The 18625-nt window shown below is 44.8% G+C and overlaps 1 protein-coding gene across 2 annotated transcripts in view; it reads left to right on the top strand.

Annotated features, from left to right (window-relative positions):
* Positions 1-1968: 1968 nt before the first annotated feature.
* HLCS (holocarboxylase synthetase) overlaps positions 1969-18625 on the top strand; it is a 113313-nt gene continuing 96656 nt past the window's right edge. The window contains exons 1-5 of one of the 2 annotated variants that reach the window (XM_027634770.1): positions 1969-2160; positions 5862-6014; positions 11559-11721; positions 13698-14596; positions 17584-17766. In XM_027634770.1, coding sequence (XP_027490571.1) covers positions 1969-2160; positions 5862-6014; positions 11559-11721; positions 13698-14596; positions 17584-17766 — 1590 coding nt within the window. Of the gene's footprint in view, positions 2161-2371; positions 2420-5861; positions 6015-11558; positions 11722-13697; positions 14597-17583; positions 17767-18625 lie in introns of those variants that run through there. The other variant, XM_027634777.1, reaches the window with a different exon arrangement.

Here is an 18625-nt window from a genome sequence, read left to right as displayed (position 1 = left end):
CATCATCATCATCATCATCATCATCATCATCATCATCATCATCATCATCATCATCTGATTTCCAGTCTAAAATTCTTAACCCTTTAATCAAAGCTTGTCATGATTAAGTCTAAGCTACACCATAATAAAAACTAAAAAACCTACAACAACATAATGACTCCAAATTAATTATGCGCCAACATATGTCAAAACTTGTCTTAAAATTGGGTTGTTTTTTGCCTGTATACTGTTCTGCTTTAGATTCCCTTGCAAGATGAAGTTTTGATTCAGTTTTCTCATTTACTCATGAGCTTTTCCAGGGTAAGGGAACCTGAAAAACTGTAGTGAACTGCATTCAATCCCAACACGGGATAAAGCAAAGCAAGTTCCTCCTCGTGCAAAGGTTACACAAACAGTTGTGCCTTTGTGGTGCTCTCTGAGGGTCAGCAGTGCATGTGCTGTTGAACTAAAAGGGAGAAAGTGAATTCCTAAGTTGAGAGCTTTCTTTGCAGGTTGTATACTTTGTTTGTTTTCTTTCCTTTGATGTGCCCAAGGTAAGTATTTTGCCTTCCTGCATGAGATAAAGTCACACAAAGGAGCAGTGTCTGATGTTAGGTCCAGGTTAGGACCACTGGAGACCTTGTTCCTCTCTCTGTAGTAAAGGATGTGGCAGCAGCACTAGGCTGGAATTTTTTAAGCTTGAAGTAGAAAAGAACTTAAACTATTTGACCCTCCAAATGATATTGTCATCTGTTTCTGCCATGCACAGTGGAAAAAAAATTATGTCCCATCCCTGGAAGTGTCCAAAGCCAGGCTGGATGGAGCTCTGAGCAACCTGGGCTAGTGGAAGGTATCCCTGTCCATGGCAGGGGGCTGGAATGAGGTCCCTTCCAAACCAAACAATTCTGTGATTCTGTGATTCTGTGATTCTATGCTTTGGAGAGCAGAAGCTGCAGGATTTATCTGGGGCTGCATTAAAAGAGGAGTAACCAGCAGGTAAGGGAGGTGATTGTGCCCCTCTGCCCCTCAGGGGAGACCCCCCTGCAGAGCTGCTCCAGCCCTGGGGAACAGCACAGCAAGGACATGGAGCTGCTGGAGAGAGTCCAGAGGAGGCACCAAGAGGATCCCAGGGCTGGAGCAGCTCTGCTGGGAGGAAAGGCTGGGAGAGCTGGGATTGTTCAGCCTGGAGAAGAGAAGCTTTGGGAAGACCTCAGAGCCCCTTCCAGTGCCTAAAGGGAGCTACAAGAGAGCTGGAGAGGGACTTTGGACAAGGGAAAGGTAGTGTCAGGACAAGGTGGAATGGCCTTAAGCTGAAGGAAGGCGAGGTTAGATTGGATGTTGGGAATAAATTCTCGGCTGTGAGGGTGAGGAGGCCCTGGCACATGTTGCCCAGAGAAGCTGTGGCTGCCCCTGGATCCCTGAAGTGTCCAAGGCCAGGCTGGACGGGGCTTGGAGCAACCTGGGCCAGGGGAAGGTGTCCCTGCCCATGGCAAGGGGTTGGAACTGGATGAGCTTTAAGGTCCCTTCCAACCCAAACCATTCCGCCATTCCCTGAGGCGCCGGATCGCGGCGCTCGGGGCGAGAGTTCATCACTTACTCCTCCCTCCTCTTCCTCCTCCAGAGCACGGGGACCAACTATCCCGGCGCAAACACAACGCCCCAAGCCACGTTTAATGATTTTTGACGGCTTTTATTAATTTTACACGTCCTTTCACAACACAACCGCGCACCGACGGGAAACCCTCCGAAGCGAAAGGAAACCCTCCGAAGCGAAAGGAAACCCTCCAAAGCGAAGCGCGGCACCGCCGCCTCACGACTGAGCGCCGACGAGGGGGCGGGGCGACGGCACGAAAGGCGGGGCGGGGCGCCCCGCGCGCCAGGCGCCGGCAGCCAATCAGAGCTCCGGACCGAGCCCGCCCGGCTGACGCCCCGCTCTGCGATTGGCCGCGGCCCGGCGCGGGGCGGGGCGGGGGGGCGCGCGCGCCCGCCATGCTGATCACGCTGTGCTACCTGTACCTGTGGGCGCGCCGGGGGCCGCGCGCGGCCGCGCTCGTCCGCGGCACCGTGCGGAGCCTGCACCGCTCCCGCTGCTCCTTCACCTTCTGCGCCCGGCAGCCGCACCCCGAGGAGCGCGTCTGCCTCAGGGTCGGCGGGAAGGTGTTCTTCACCGGCGAGGCGCAGGTATAAAGCCGCGGGGAGGCGCGCCGAGGGGGGTTTAGGGGGTGCGTTACCGCGGTGACGGGGATGCGGCGCGTCCCCGCGTTGCCACGGCAACGGGGATGCGCATCCGCGCCCCCCCGGGGAGCAGCGGCTGCGACAGCGGTGCCGTGGTTTTATCTTTAGGGGTTTGGGATCGCGGGGAATAACGCCTGGAGCGTCTCCCGTGCTGTCGCAGCCCAGGGGGTGGATGAAGGGAGAGCCAGGCGGTGCCGCAGGGAGTGTTAGTGCAGGTGGAGTTACCTCTGCTCGCTGCTCGCTAGAGGTTGTTGAGCTGGGGTGTGGGCTGAGGGGTGCTGTATGTGCTGTGCATGTGTATGTATATACGTATATATATGTGTGTATATATATATAAAATATATAACATATATAAAAATGTGTGTACATATATGTATAAATATGTGTGTGTATGTATGTATATATGTATATGTATGTGTGTATGTACATATAATATATATAACATATATAAATATGTGTGTATGTATGTATATACGTATATATATGTGTGTATATACATAAAATATATATTACATATATAAAAACGTGTGTATATATATATATAAATATTTGTGTGTGTATGTATGTATATATGTATATATATGTGTGTATATACATATATATAACATATATAAAAATGTGTGTGTATATATATATAAATATGTGTGTGTATGTATATATGTCTGTATATACATATAAAATATATAACATATATAAAAATGTGTCTGTATATATATATATAAAAATATGTGTGTGTATGTATATATGTCTATATATGTGTGTGTATGTATATATGTCTATATATATGTCTATATATGTGTGTGTGTGTGTATTAGGTGCAGCTTTGTAAGGACAGCTGTGGTTATAGAAGAGCTTGGCTGGCAGAGCTTGATGGTATTTTAAAGAGTCACAGGATGGTTTGGGTTGGAAGGGACCTTAAATATCATCCCATTCCACCCCCTGCCATGGGCAGGGACATCTTCCACTAGCCCAGGTTGCTCAGAGCTCCATCCAGCCTGGCCTTGGACACTTCCAGGGATCCAGGGGCAGCCACAGCTTCTCTGGGAATTCTATCCCAGCCCCTCACCACCATCACAGGGAAGAATTGCTTCCTAATATCTAATCCAACCCCACTCTCTTTCACTTTAAGGCCATTTCCCCATGTCCTGTCACTCCAGGCCCTTGTGAAAAGCCTCCTTCCATATCAGCAACACACTTTGAGCACATATAAGGCTTTAGTCTAAAAATATAAACTGTGTTTGTGGTTCAAGATTTGTGTCAGAGGTTTAAAACGTCGCTGGATCTGTCGTGGCATCTGAACTGAGCTTTTGGTTACAGAGAACTTGCAGCTTCTCCCCAGACAAAACGTTGTTTCAAGTGAGGAAAATGAGATGACAAATGAAAATCTTGTTTTCTGCAAATGGGCAGTGGGAGAGGAGGGTGGGGGGGAGGCTGTGGCAGCCCAGGACAGTGGAAAAATCCAGTGCCTGAACCAGTTCCACTTGGAATTGCAGGAAGCAAAACTGAAACTAAGCTTGCTTGACTTTCAGGCTTAGAAGTGGAACTCCCCTGGCACTGCCCAGAACAGTCTGAATTATTTAAATGAACGTTGGATTTGTCTGCATTTGTCACTAAATACCAGAATTGTTGATCTCTGCTCTTTGCTGGTGTTTATGTGTGTGTTGGTGGGAATTATTTCAGTTGGTACAGGCATTACTGAGATGGATTTGTGAACCGTGTCACTGGCTGAGTGTGGTTCTTTAAGAAGCAGAGAAGCTTTCCACAAGTTCAGTGGATAAAGAGAATGTTTTCAGCGAGGGAAAACAGGATCAGAGAGGCTGATGGAGCTTGTTCCATTTAAAACCAACCTGTTTGCTGTTTAATGAGCAGATTGTTTCATCCTTAAAAGCGATGCTGGCAATCTCAGAATCCCTCACAGCAAAGTTAAATATCCAATTCATATTTCAATAAAAACAAAACAAAGTTGACTGTGTTTTGCCTCGCTTGCCCTGGATTATTATTGTTTTGTAGAAGGTATTTCAACTGATTTCTGCTGTTCTTTGCTCCACTTCTGCTCGTTTCTGAAGCAGCTTCTCCTCAGTCCTTGCACAGTAAGCACATTTTTTTCTGTCTGCAATGTTGTTCATGCAGACTGATTTTATAAGCTGCTCGGTTTATTGGGAGCTGAGAAGCCCTCTGGGGAGCTGTAGCTTGGCATGAAGTTTGGCATAAAGTCAGGGCTGTTATTCAATATGTTTTTGTCTCTTAAAAATAAATTCTTGGCAGTTCCCGCTCTGAGAATCCCTGGGGCAGGTGTGTGGCACACGAGGGCTCTGACCTTGAGTTAAAGACAGAGGCAGCATCACTGTGCAGCTCTTTGCATCATCTGTGAACAGATAAAAGGTTAACTTGGATGGTTTTTTGGCTTCTGGGCAGCCAGCAAAGCTCCTTTGCTCTCTGAGTAGGTAGAACTGACTCTGGACTGTGAGCAGTGATTTGCTTGAGATACCAGCAAGTCATAAATCATAACCTGTAAAGGTTTTTTTGTTTGATCTTCAGCCAGATGGGGTTTTTAAGGTACTATAAAACTTCCTGACTTCAGTTCCCTTTCCCTGGAAGATAATAGTGTTTGCTCTTGCAGCTTCTGTACTCACTAAAGTCTGGTTGGAGCAGTGAACTCAACCAACAGACTTAATATTCTGGGGTTTCATCTGAGGAGTGGAGGATGAACGTGTTTTCAGTGTGCTGTGGGGAAATTCTCTTCTCTTTCTACATAAAATGACTGAAGGTGTGCCTTTCCAGCACGGTAGTAGAGCAAAATACATGTATTTCTAATGTTGGCCATTTTTAAAATATGTCAGAAAATTAAGCTCAGTGCAGTATCTGCTTAGAAATCGATGTAATATTTTAAAAGAACAGATTATTCTGAAGGTTTGAGATTTTTTTTCCACTGTCATGAGCCACCCCTACCTTCCTTTTCCACTGCCCATTTGCAAAAAACGTGGTTTTCATTTTTCATCTCGTTTTCCTCACTTGAAACAACATTTGGTGTGGAGAGAACTCAAACCTGTTCGCTGGTCTGCTGGTTCCAGCTTTTTTGAGCTTTATTTGCTCCTCGGTGAGGGACAAGAGAGAGAACCATTTTTAAAATTTAATGAAGAAAATATTAGTCCAGTGGCCTGATAAGTGGATAGAATAACTCATGGACAAATTGATTTTGAATGAGTTATTTATATTTTATGAGTTACGTGGTGAAGGAGGGATTCTGATGCAAATGCAGGAGGATTTAGTATGCAGTGGGAATGGGAGAGCAGGATCAGGTTGGATGAGGAATGTTGCCAGTGGCAAATGGCCCACAGGGGTCCCAGTGCCAATGGCACAGTGGGTTTTGTGGCCCACTCTTTCCCACTCTTCCTGTAAAGCTGAAAGCTGGAGTGTGAATTGGCTTAAAAAACGTGGGTTGTCACTTTTAGTTTCAGTTTTGATGTGTTCCTGGGTAATGGTTCAGTACTCTACCCCTTTTTTTTTCCCTCATGGGGAATGTGAAATAGCCATGACCCTTCATGCAAGGCTGAAGGCTCACATTTGAATTTAGGCTGGGCTTAACTTAAAAACGAATTCTTAAATCAGCTGCTCTCTAAACAGACTTACTTTTCTGCTTCTTTCAGTTCCTGGATGACTTAAACAGGTGGAGTTTCCTCCTGATTTCTCCCTTTATTTATCCTGAGAAGTTACTTAATGCAGAACATATAGCTTTTGTGACAGAAAGCATTTCTGCTCAGGCAGAGGACTTGCAGGGAGCACCTGACTCTTCAAAAGAGGTGAGTGGTTCTTTCTGTTTCTTGCATAGAAAGCAGAACAGGTGGGTTGTGATGTTATTAGGAATAAAAAGGTAATCTCTTTGTTAAGATTTATCACTGTTAATGATTTAGTTCTATTTTATGCTTCAAATAGACCCGCAGATATCTTGATAAGATTTTTTAGGAGCATGTTTCTCTGGCTGTGGGTGGGAACTGCACCTCTACTCTGGAGCCAGGCTGGGAGAGCTGGGATTGTTCACTCTGGAGAAGAGAAGGCTCCAGGGAGACCTTTCCAGTGCCTAAAAGGGCTCCAGGAGAGCTGGAGAGGGACTGGGCACAAGGGATGGAGGGACAGGACAAGGGGAAATGGCTTCAAACTGCCAGAGGGCAGGGATAGATGGGATTTTAGGAAGAAATTCTTGGCTGTGAGGGTGGGGAGGCCCTGGCCCAGGTTGCCCAGAGAAGCTGTGGCTGCCCCTGGATCCCTGGAAGTGTCCAAGGCCAGGTTGGATGGGGCTTGGAGCAACCTGGTCTAGTAGAAGGTGTCCTGCCCATGGCAGGAGTTGGAACTGGGTGATCTTTAAGTTCCCTTCCCACCCAAACCACCCTGTGTGTGCTGTGTGTGCTCTGTGCTTTCCTTGGTGAAGAGAGTCACAGAATCACAGGATGGTTTGGGTTGGAAGGGACCTTAAAGATCATCTCATTCTGACCCCCTGCCATGGGCAGGGACACCTTCCACTGGCCCAGGTTGCTCCAAGCCCCATCCAGCCTGGCCTTGGACACTTCCAGGGATCCAGGGGTAGCCACAGCTTCTCTGGGCAACCTGTACCAGGGCCTCCCCACTCTCACAGGGAAGAATTTCTTCCCAATATCCCATCTAACCCTGCCCTCTTTTAGCTTAAGGCCATTCCCCTTTTTCCTGTTACTCCAGGCCCTTGTGGAAAGTCCCTCTCCTGCTTCTTTTAAGTCCCCTTTAGGTACTGGAGAGAACAGAATGGACCTCATTGCCTCCAGGAAAGAACAGGAATGGGAAGATGTGCAAGCTGGGATATCTTTGGGTAGGCAGCAGCAAAACATCTGCTCTGTTTGCTGGGGTTCCAGAGCTCTTCCATGGAACAGGCTCTGCCACAAGCTGGGATCACCACCCAGGGCCATGGATCAGGTGTTGTCCCGAACTGCTCAGCACCCTAAAGGGCCCATCTGTCATCCTTGTTTCCTGGCATCAGGTTTCAGGCTCCTGCTTGGAGTTACAGCCACACACACAGGTGCTTGTGGCCTGTCTGCTTCCCTGGGTGAGGATCACGTGTTTTCCAGGTCACTTATTCCAGGAGATATTCCAGCAATCCTCTGCTGGGGTGAACACTGAGAGCAGAGGGGTTGGTAAATAGACTTGTCTAACCTGAGTGCAGGAATAGGAGGGCAGGTTGGGAACAGTGCTGGCTCAATTCAGACACAATTTTTAATTTTTTTTTGGGTACTTTTTTATAGCAGAAAGATCCACAAAAACATCTGCATCGAAGCTCTAATTATTTCTTCTTTGGGGCTTTATTGTTGAGCAGAGTATTTTTTTAATCTTCTTGCTTTCGTTTGCGTTTTCTTTAGGATGGAAAATATTTGCATTCTTATGTGGCCATTAATAATTCATTTGATTTACAAAGCTCAAAAGGGATAGTTCAGGCACAAGACCAAAACTGAAGAGGAAAAGGACTGCTGTTGTATTTTGTTTATTATTCTTCTATGTCCATGTCACTTGTAGTGAAGTGCTCTTAATTCTGGTACCTCTGGCAGCCAGATGTCACCAGAGCCAGGGAATGCTGCTCCTGTGACCTGGGAGAATTTCTAGCCAGAAAAGACATTCCTTGTAGGGCTATCAGGGATCTGTGACTGTTTTTTATTGAAAATGAGGTGGACTCAGAAAACATAACAAGAAAAAATAATTAAAAAAATATTCCCTGAGGATTTTTGTTCTGCTGTGAAGAAAATGGATCGTTGCCTTATCAAGGATTACAAGTCATATGTTTTGGTGTGCCAGGTCCTCACCACCCTCACAGTAAAGAATTTCTTCCAAATATCCCTTTAAAAAGGCTTTGCTTTGTGAGGCACTTCTGTGTGTTCACTTTATTTGCACTACACAGCAATAACTACATTTTAGATCTGATATTTCACTTGGTGCCATGAAAAAAAGCCCAAGAGCATCAGTGTGTTTTCCTCATACTTTCCAGGTGACCTGTGGGTGTCACCTGCTTGTGCCTGTTCTCTGGGTAAGAAAGGATATCTAAATATTATCTGAGTTTCTCCACCACAGTAGCCCAGAGTTATATCCTGAGGAAAATGGAGAAGGAAGTCTGTGTCCTGCATCATAAATGTTTGTCACTTGTCATTGTGAATTCCCACATTAGCAGCAGGCCCTCAGAGTTTTCCACCTTGGGATTACAACTGGAGACTTCCTTTCCCAGCTGTGGATGTTGTACCAATAAATTAACCCCAGCTGGGAATCCTTTCCCTCTGGGAAGTGTTGTCCAGGTCATTACTCCAGGCAGTTGGTTGGGGCAGTTCTGGCTGACTTAGAATCACAGAATCACAGAATCAGCTGGGTTGGAAGGGATCTCCGAGATCATCAAGTCCAACCCTTGATCCAACCCCGCTGTGCTTCCCAGCCCATGGCACTGATGCCACATCCAGTCTGTCCTTAAACACCTCCAGGGATGGAGAATCCACCACTTCCCTGGGCAGCCCATTCCAATGGCTGAGCACCCTCTCTGGAAAGGAATTCTTTCTAATCTCCAACCTAAACCTCCCCTGGCACAGCTGAAGACCCAGCCCTCTTGTCTTGCTGATGGTTGCCTGGGAAAAGAGACCAACCCCCACCTGGCTCCCCCCTCCTGTCAGGGAGTTGTAGAGAGTGAGGAGGTCTCCCCTGAGCCTCCTCTTCTCCAGGCTGAACAGCCCCAGCTCCCTCAGCCTCTCCTCACAGCACTTGTGCTCCAGTCCCTTCCCCAGCCTCGTTGCTCTCCTCTGGACCTGCTCCAGCCCCTCCATGTCCTTCCTGAACTGAGGGCCCAGAACTGGACACAGCACTCCAGGGGTGGCCTCACCAGCGCTGAGTCCAGGGGAAGAATCACTTCCTTGGACCTGTTGACCACACTGTTCCTGATCCAGGCCAGGATCCATTGGCCTTCTTGGCCACCTGGGCACACTCTGGCTCCTGTTCAGCTTCCTGTCCATCCCCACTCCCAGGTCCCTTCCTGCCTGGCTGCTCTCCAGCCACTCTGTCCCAGCCTGTAGCACTGTATGGGGTTGTTGTGGCCAAAGAGCAGGACCCGGCCCTTGGCCTGGTGGAACCTCATCCATTGGAATCAGCCCAACTCTCCAGCCTGTCCAGGTCCCTCTGCAGAGCCCTCCTGCCTTCCAGCTGATCCACACTGCCCCCCAGCTTGGTGTCATCTGCAAATTTGCTGATGATGGACTCAATCCCCTCATCTAAATCATCAATAAAGATATTAAACAGACTTGGTCACACACATCCCCAGTGACAGTGGGGTGAGGTCTGACTGGCTCTGACTCCAGGGATTCCAGTGGATCGTGATCTGGTGTAGCTGCTTTCCAGGAGGACGTTTTGTTCCAAAATATACCCTGTAACTCCAGGGCTGGCACTGCTTTGTGGTACAGTTGTGCTGATGAGCTTTCAGAAAGTCCTGAAGGTGGAAGCTCGCCATTGGAGTGAGTGATTGTTATTCCCAGGAGTTCAGGACCCATCTGCCATGGATTTGAGGGCTGGTTCTCACCAACTGTGTGTTCTGGCTTGAACTTGTGACTTGCTCTTGTGTCAAAGAGCTGAAGTTTGACCCAGAACTTAAAAACATGCAGGCTGGGCTTGTGATAAACACCCACACACTGCTCTCCTTTCCCTTTTGGAAATGGGATTTTTTCACTAAGGATCAGGATAAGTAATGTACCAGATGGTACCCAGCCAGTTTTCTTGTTAGATACCCAAAGGCCATCAATATGAGTATGGATTGAGACCCCCACCTGCTACATCCAGCTCTGGGATCTCCAGCACAGCAAGGACATGGAGCTGCTGGAGAGAGTCCAGAGGAGGCACCAAGAGGATCCCAGGGCTGGAGCAGCTCTACTGGGAGGAAAGGCTGGGAGAGCTGGGATTGTTCAGCCTGGAGAAGAGAAGCTTTGGGGTGACCTGATTTTGGCCTTGAAGGACCTGAAGGAGCTCCAGAAAAGATGGAGAGAGACTATTTCCAAGGGCTGGAGTGACAGGACAAGGGGGAATGGCTTCAAGCTGCCAGAGAGTAGGATTAGATGGGATATTAGGAAGAAATTCCTGGTTATGAGGGTGGGGAGGCCCTGGCCCAGGTTGCCCAGAGAAGTTGTGGCTGCCCCTGGATCCCTGGAAGTGTCCAAGGCCAGGTTGGATGGGGCTTGGAGCAATGTGGGATAGGGAAAACTGTCCCTGCCCATGGCAGGGGATGGGACTGGATGATCTTCAAGGTCCCTTCCCACCTGAACCATTCCATGATTCCACGACTGAATGGTCTCACCTGGGTTGTGCCAGTCAGAGACTGGCTTTGAGAATGACTTGGAAAGGAGACACAGCCATTTAGATTGGATGAACTCTCAGTTCCTTCTTTCTTCTTGTTCCCTTGGGATATACTCCAAAGGCAAAAGTTGGAGCTGGATTCTTTTGAATATTGTGCAAACCACTTCACTGCAGTTGGTGAAAAGGTAAATTTAACTGATAATCACATACTGACAAGTAAAATACCCAAGAGCTCACCCTCATTTTGTGCATTCAAATTAAGTGTTTTTCCTCTTTAATCAGTGTGTTACATCTTCTGTGTGATGACAAAAAGGTGAACTTCATGGAAGTGGTTTGGAGTTGGCAGTGTCAAAGTTCTGGAGTTGCACTTTTGTCTCCCAGTAATTGGAATATATTATGTGGCAAAGGCTAATTTTTTTTAGGTCATGAAAACAGGTGGTGCTTCATTGTCTCTAAAAACACTTTCACAGAACAATTGGTTTGTGTATCTGAGTGTGTATCCCAGTTGCATAATGTTTATTTCCTGGAGAAAGGGATTTTTGCTGTAGATAAGTGGCTTGAACCCTCAGGGTTTAGTTAATACTTCTAATAATCACTGTGTACTTTGATTAAACCCTCGCAGTTCGCTTTTGTCCTTTTAATCAGCATTCTCCTTTAGAATTTGTGCTGAAGGAAATAAATACAAATAGAATTTTTTTTTTCATAGAATGTGATTAATGCTCTGCTGGAATTTTCTGTGTTACTCGAAACTTTCATAGCCTTGGGCTTGGGGAATGATTTATTTGTACTCCCAATTTGCTATGAATACTTGGTGTGGATGTTGCTGTTGTTTTCTCCTGTCAGGGCTGAATCTTGTAGCAGGTTTTGCTGCATAAATGACCCTTCCTCAGCAGGTTCTTTGGGTTGTATTCGAATCTTGAACAGTTCACCTTGAAAACTCATAATATTGCTGATATTTGGATGTTTTTCTGTAACCTTTTCAAACTGAAAAAGGTTCCTCTGCTTTATTCTAGGTCGTGAAGTGGTCAGACTATTGTTCACCATTGGCCTATAAACCTGGTGAACCTTTTAAGTTAATTGCTGAAGCAAGTGTAGATAATTTCAGTAGCCTTGGAATAGCGTTCTTGGAAGACAGGCTTCAAATGGATAATGGAATGGTGCCACACAAGATTGTTTGTAAGTATTTCATGATGGTTTTTAAAAGAACAGGTTTGTTTCGTGGTTGTTTTAGGATTTTGCATGTAGTCTTTATACCTACTTATAAAAACTTGCATTTTATTTTGGCTCAGTGTGTTCTTGAGGCAGTTGATGACTCTGTAGCTCGACTGTGTTTTCACAGGATGGTTTGGGTTGGAAGGGACCTTAAAGATCACCCAGTTCCAACCTCCTACCTTGGGCAGGGACACCTTCCACCAGCCCAGGTTGCTCCAAGCCCTGTCCAACCTGGCCTTGGACACTTCCAGGGATCCAGGGGCAGCCACAGCTTCTCTGGGCAACCTGTGCCAGGGCCTCACCACCCTCACAGGGAAGAATTGCCACCATTTTATACTGAATATTGTCAAATATAGAGATCCTTGTAAAACTGAACACCTTCCCTCTTTACAGAATGTTTTACAAAAGCAATAAGAGAAATAACAGCAAAGTGGATCTGAAGATTTTTGGAATAACCTCCTCCTCTTTGTTTAAAGCCTCATAAGCTGCTACCAATAATTAACCTGAGTATGATGAGATCTCCAAGTAGCCAAGGTGGTGTTTAACCATTTGCAAATACGTGATTGTGTGACTGTCACAAAGGAGAAGTTAAAAAATATTGTTTCTGTAAATCTTGGCTGTTACATTAACAAATGTGTTTGAAAAAAAAAAACCCACCCAAAAAACAAACCCAGAAATTTTGAGGCAGATGTTCTCTTCTTTTTCATATTTGAAATAGAAGTGTATTAAAAGCTAAATGTGGGTCGAGAACCATTTGGCTTTTTTTTTTTTTTTTTTTTTTGGCTTGCTTTTCTATTTTTTTGTTTTGTTTTTTTGGGGGTTTTTTTGGGGGGATTTTTTTGTGTGGCTTTTTTTTTTTTGGTTTGTTTTTTTTTGGTTGGTTGGTTGGTTGGTTTGGTTTTGTTTTTTTTTTTTAAAAATGTCGATCCAGGAGAATGGGGCTGGTGGGGGCTGGTGATGGAATAACATGTAAGCTGGGAGCTGGGAAATTCTCTTGGGATATCAAACAACCTTACTTCAAGCTTCTGCTCCAAAGGGGATATAGTTTCAAGGGAATGCAAGTGTTGTTAAGTGAAGAAAGGGATTGAACTTACATCTGGTGTATTGTAACAAAACTTTGTTAAGTGAATTTCTCATCAAATTAAAAGCACAGTAAGTTTATTTGGTCTTGTATGAGTGGAAAAGGATGCAGTACATTTTTTCAGACTAAAACTTGAAATATTTTCGTGGCTCAGCAGCTGAAAAAACCCTCCCTTCTGAAGAATATTTTTCTCTCCTCTTTCGTAATTAGTTGGCTCTGCAAGTTTCATGCTGACAATAATCACCTTTGCTCCTTTTTTCTTACTTGTGTTTGCTATAAATTGTTTATCTTTGCCATTCTGTTGTTTTCAGGGGGAGAAAAGGTTTAACAATTCTTCGTATTTGCTTCTTACTTCCTTGGATTCTTAGCTCCCAGATCTTGCTGGTGGTTGGTTCTCTCCCCCTTTCTGCAGCCTGAAAGCAGTTCAGTTCTTTTTTTACTCCCTTTGCTTGTGCCAAACCTTTATCTGCAGCCTTCAGCAATGTTCAATATCTCAGTCTTGCCCAACATCATCACTTTATTAGCTTATTTCAAAATAGTTTATTTCAAAACTGTTTCAAAAGAGCAGGAAGTGATTTTCCACCCTGCTCTCCTTAAAAGATCAGTACTTTTCCCAAGGTGTTTCATTTGCTTCATTTTGTCCTCTGAAACAAAGAGCCATTAGACTTGTGTTGTAAGTCAAAATTTATTTTCTTCTTGAGGGGGGACATAGGATTTGGTGTCAAACAAGTGAAATTTATGCTGTTATAGGTGATTTGTGCTGAAATTCAATGAAATCCTGCTCTGTTAGTAATATTTATAACAGCTCTTTTAATACTCTTTTTCTAACCCCTGTTTTTGTATCCTTTACCTTTCCCAGCTGTCCATTTACAGGAATCTGCTCTGAAGGAGTTGGCACAGGAGGCACCACCCGTGAAAGAGCAAAGCACACAAATGGATGAAGTAACTCCTGCTGGGACTGCTGTTAAATCAGGATTGGGAGGACAAAGTGAAGAGGAGAAATCCAAGCCAGAGGAGGAAGGTGATCACGAGGATGAGCCCAACAATCTGTCTGGAGAACATCACCACTTGCATCTTTCCAGCTGCCACGAGTGCCTGCAACTGGAAAACAGCACCATTGAATCAGTTAAATTTGCCTCTGCAGAAAACATTCCAGAGCTTCCTGATGATTCCAGCAGCAAGCTGGAAGAGGAGAAGGATGACTGTCTAGAAAAAGGGATAAAGAGGATGAACCTTGCTGGGAAGCCCCCGAATGTGTTGATTTACCTTGGCTCTGAAAGGGCCAAAGGGAAATTTGAGCAGGTCAGATCAATCCTTCGGGAATGCGTCGATGCCGAGAGCTACACCATCTACCAGCTGCACCAGGAGCAAGTGCTGAGAGATCCCTGGATTGACAACTCCCTGCTGCTGGTCATTGCCACGGAGGAGCCTATTTCTGAGGGGAACCACAAGCAGTTCATGAAATTTTTATCTAAAGGCGGGAAGATTCTCGGGCTTTCTTCGTCCTTCGCTTTTGGCAACGTTCGGATAAAGCGGAAAAACAAGCTGAGGAGGACTGTCCACGAGCTGGTGGTCTCTAAAAAGGACAGCCCTGAAATGAAGCTGGATCTCGTGGTCAGTGGCTGTGTTTTTGAGGAAGGAAGGAAGGAAGACACTGACAAAGTGAAGACGTTGTGTCGGTTAAATAATGCTGAGAAAGACCCGGTTATTGTTCATCTGACTCACGGAGACAGTGGAGGAGAGGCCATTCTTTGCCAGGTACTGTGCATGTGGAAGGATTAATTTGCACATTGCTACATGGGAAAAGTTCACTTTTTCCCATTGCATGATCTTGGGGATTCCTGTCAAGAAGTGTGAAATGGTTTGGGTTGGGAGGGACTTTAAAGATCATCCGGTTCCAGCCCAAGCCATGGGCAGGGACACCTTCCACTAGCCCAGGTTGCTCCAAGGCACATCCAACCTGGCCTTGGACACTTCCAGGGATCCAGGGGCAGCCACAACTTCTCTGGGCAACCTGGGCCAGGGCCTCCCTACCCCCTGAGGTGCAGATGGATGTGTTGGTGGAGATACAAGGACTCTGAATGCAGAATGGTTTTCTTTTGATCTTAAAGAATGCCACTGCTGTTCCACTTCCCTGTTTTCACCACAGAGCCAGGCAGGTGGACATCAGGAAAGATCAGAGGATGCTGGAAGAAAGAGCAGGTTTGCATAGTGAGCAAGAGTCTTACTTACCAATCCATACAAATATCTCCAGGGTGGGTGCCAAGAAGATGGTGCCAGACTTTTTCCAGTGGTCAGGACAAGGAGCACTAAAACACAAAAAGTTCCACCTCAGCATGAGGAAGAGCTGCTTTCCTTGGGAGGTGGCAGAGCACTGGAACAGCTGCCCAAGGAGGGTGTGGAGTCTCCCTCTCTGGAGACATCCCAAACCCCCCTGGGTGTGTTCCTGTGTCACCTGCTCCAGGTGCCTGTGCCTTGGCAGAGGGTTGGATCTCCAGAGGTCCTTTCCCACCCCAGCTATTCTGGGATCCTGTGATCCTCAAGAGCAGAGCTTTCCTTTTCTGCCTGCTGGAGGTTGTGCAGTGACAGAGGGGGGAATTCTGCAGATTTTGGGAGGCAGGAACAGGAAGAATGAAATTTTAACAGGCTTGGGGTGAAAGCTTATACTGGCAAAATAAAAAAGAACCATTCTTACTAAAACATGAACTGTGATGAAGCAGAGAGTGTAAAATAAACCCTGCTGGAAACTTGCTTTTATATTTCCCAAGTCTGTCTTCAGGCTTTAAAGTTTTAAATGTTTAACATTCTGTTACTTATCAAATAGCTCAGAGCACCTGGGGGAGTGAATGAGCCAAAATCTTACTCATTCCACTTAGAAACAATATCCCAGCACAGAGGTGCCTCTCCAGTGTTAGGGTGTTGTGTTCTCTGGTAAAAAAGAAAACACATCAACCAAACAAAACCCTCAAAAAATTAAACAACAGAGAAGTTCAAGTGTTCATAAAGTTTTCTGTTAATGTTACTCTCTGTGGATAACAGGTGTGTTAAAGGTAAATGTTTATTTAGATATTCACAGCTGATTATTTAAATATTCACAGCTATAAGTTTTGAGTGATGGAAAGGCTGATAAGAAGCACCACCAAGTTTAGAAAATAAGTGTGTGCCCTGGAAGTATGAATCTACCAAGCACATTGAAAAAAGCAGAGCAAGATTTATTTACCAGTGTTTAAGTAAATTAAATTAAGGAATATAATAGAGACACAGCTTTATGAAAGGTTATGTTTTTATCAATATTTTAAGTAGAGAACTTTCTCAGGAGCCCAGAGCGCTCAAATTTCACTGCTCAAGGATCAGGTACCAATACTTTTTTAGCTACTACTTTTTATGTAGTTCAGAAACATTCCTGGGCTTTCTTAGAAGTGTTTCCATCTCTTACCAGTTTCTCAGGTTAAATCTGCTCGTTTTTTGGAAACTGTTAGACATAGTAGCATGTTTTTTTGGGAGGCAACTTTGCCACCCATGTGCTGGATACTTGGACTAGAAAATCGATTAGAAACTGTTTCTGCAAGCTCCAGGGTAAAACCTGCTCTACTGCAGCCTTTAAAGTGACCCTTCTGCTGTAGTAAAACTTAATACTGCAGAGGTTTCCCCCCCCCAGAAAAAGGGCATTACAGCACAGCTTCAAAAATCAGATTAAGAGGATTAGTGTGTCATTTTATAATCCTAAATGACTTCCAGTGTGGATTTGAAAAGCCTTATTGTTTTCTCTTCAGGGGACAGGCAGTGACATCAGCCAGTAAATATTCTGTCACAGAAATGTTCCCCTTGGTTTTATACTCTTCTGGTGTGTGTGTCCTACCCCCATTTCCTTTTTTTTATAGTCATGGAATGGTTTGGGTGGGAAGGGACCTTTAATATCACCCAGTGCCACCCCCTGCCATGGGCAGGGACACCTTCCACTAGCCCAGGTTGCTCCAAGCCCTGTCCAACCTGACCTTGGACACTTCCAGGGATCCAGGGACATCCACTGTCATTCATTTCCCTGAATTTCAATAAAGCAGATCATATAGGAAACATGAAGAACGTCATTAAACCGTGCAAAATTGAAGAAATGAACAAAGAATAGCTTGTAATTTTCATGAAATGAATCTGCATGTAGGAGAGTATGAGGTCTTCTAAATATGTCAAGACAATTATTTAAAAAAACCAACCAACCAACCAAAAAAAAACCCTCACAAAACCCATCAAACACTAAAAGATAACCAGAAAAAAGGAGGTCTATAAAGGATTTCTTTTTTCTGTTTTATTTAATTTCTACTTTTAAGCATCTGCTGAAGCCCTGAGGAGTGATTCTCTACCAAGTGAGAAAGTAATTTTTTTAGACAGAAGCATTTCTTGATCTGCACTGATTTCCACTTAATTCATGTGGCACAGTAAGGACTTCTCTGAGTTCTTCAGATCTTCTACAACCTCTGGTAAAACTCTTTCAATTTTAATGTAATTCTTCTCTGGTACAAGCCACAATATGACCCATCTTGCTGTTGGTTCTGGCACACATGAAAAGCAGAAGGATAAACTCCATGAGTAAATACAGGTTTGAACATCTCCTCCAGGAAAACCCCAGTTTATTAAGAAGAGATATTTTGGATAGATTTCACAGAAAATTGTAGTGGGTTGGCAGCTGTGATCCCTGAACTGCAAACTGATTTTTTTTTTTTTAATTCCCTTTGCCCATATCCTGCCAGGCCCACTTGGAGCTGGACAGCAATTCCATGGATGTCCAGACTGAAGAGGATTTTAATTTGCTGAAGATGAGCAACACCAAGAGATATGAAGTTCTCAAGGAGATCCTGGTGTCACTTGGCCTGAGCTGTGAATTGAGTGAACTTCCCACCTTGACACCTCTTTACCTTCTCTCTCCTGATGAGGTAAGTTCTGCTTAGTTCAGTTGTCTGAGATTTGCCCTACAAGACAAATTCAGTGTTCTCCTAAATCCACCTCGTGGTATTTTTGTTTGGAGAGGTTTGTGCAGGTGTTACAGGTAAGCAAGAAGTTTAATTTCTGCTCTATTTCATTACCTTTTGGTTGTAGTTCTGAATTTCACCGTGGGGGAATTAATTTTTCAGCTATATTTGCTATATTTCTATCTATTGCTGTATTTTTATTTGTTATATTTCAGTTAAGAACTTTTTAATGCTTCTGCAATATAAAAACACAAGGCTTTTTTTTCTCAGCTACTGAAAGAACTGATTTAAAAGGCAGAATTTGGTTTTCTTTTAAAACCAGGCAGAAAGTTCTGTGTGGTCTGGCGACAAAAATCAAATGCAAGAGGTGGAGAAAAGTCTGGAGTGAACAGAGAAAGGTGTGTGATTACACAACCAAGAGCTTTATTCCTGAGGAAAATTGGAATATTTCCTGGGAATGGGAGTAGCTTCTTATAATTCAGGTAGTCAGCTGAGCACTCTGGGCTCCTCAGTTTGAGGCACTGCTTGGAAGAATATGTAAAGCAGTGATTTTAACTTGTTTTTCTTTAAAACATGACTTTAAAGACGTTCATCTGGAGCACTCTGAGCAGGCCCTTTGTCCTTTGAATCCTGAAAACCTCCCAGGCTGGATGTTAATCCAGGTGGTTTTCCCTGCCTGTGAGCGGTAAATTCCCAAGGATTGATTATCTATTTGTGTGGCAGATGTGGCAACAAAACTAAAACCCATATAACCTTTTTTGACTAATATTAAATGTGCCCGAGGTTTGTAGTTTATTGAACTCTTCCGTTTTTTATTCTCCTC

The sequence above is a fragment of the Corapipo altera genome, unplaced genomic scaffold (assembly GCF_003945725.1).
Source record: "Corapipo altera isolate COAL_440 unplaced genomic scaffold, ASM394572v1 0, whole genome shotgun sequence".
NCBI classification, from domain to species: domain Eukaryota; kingdom Metazoa; phylum Chordata; class Aves; order Passeriformes; family Pipridae; genus Corapipo; species Corapipo altera.
This window is presented reverse-complemented; position numbering and strand designations above follow the sequence as displayed.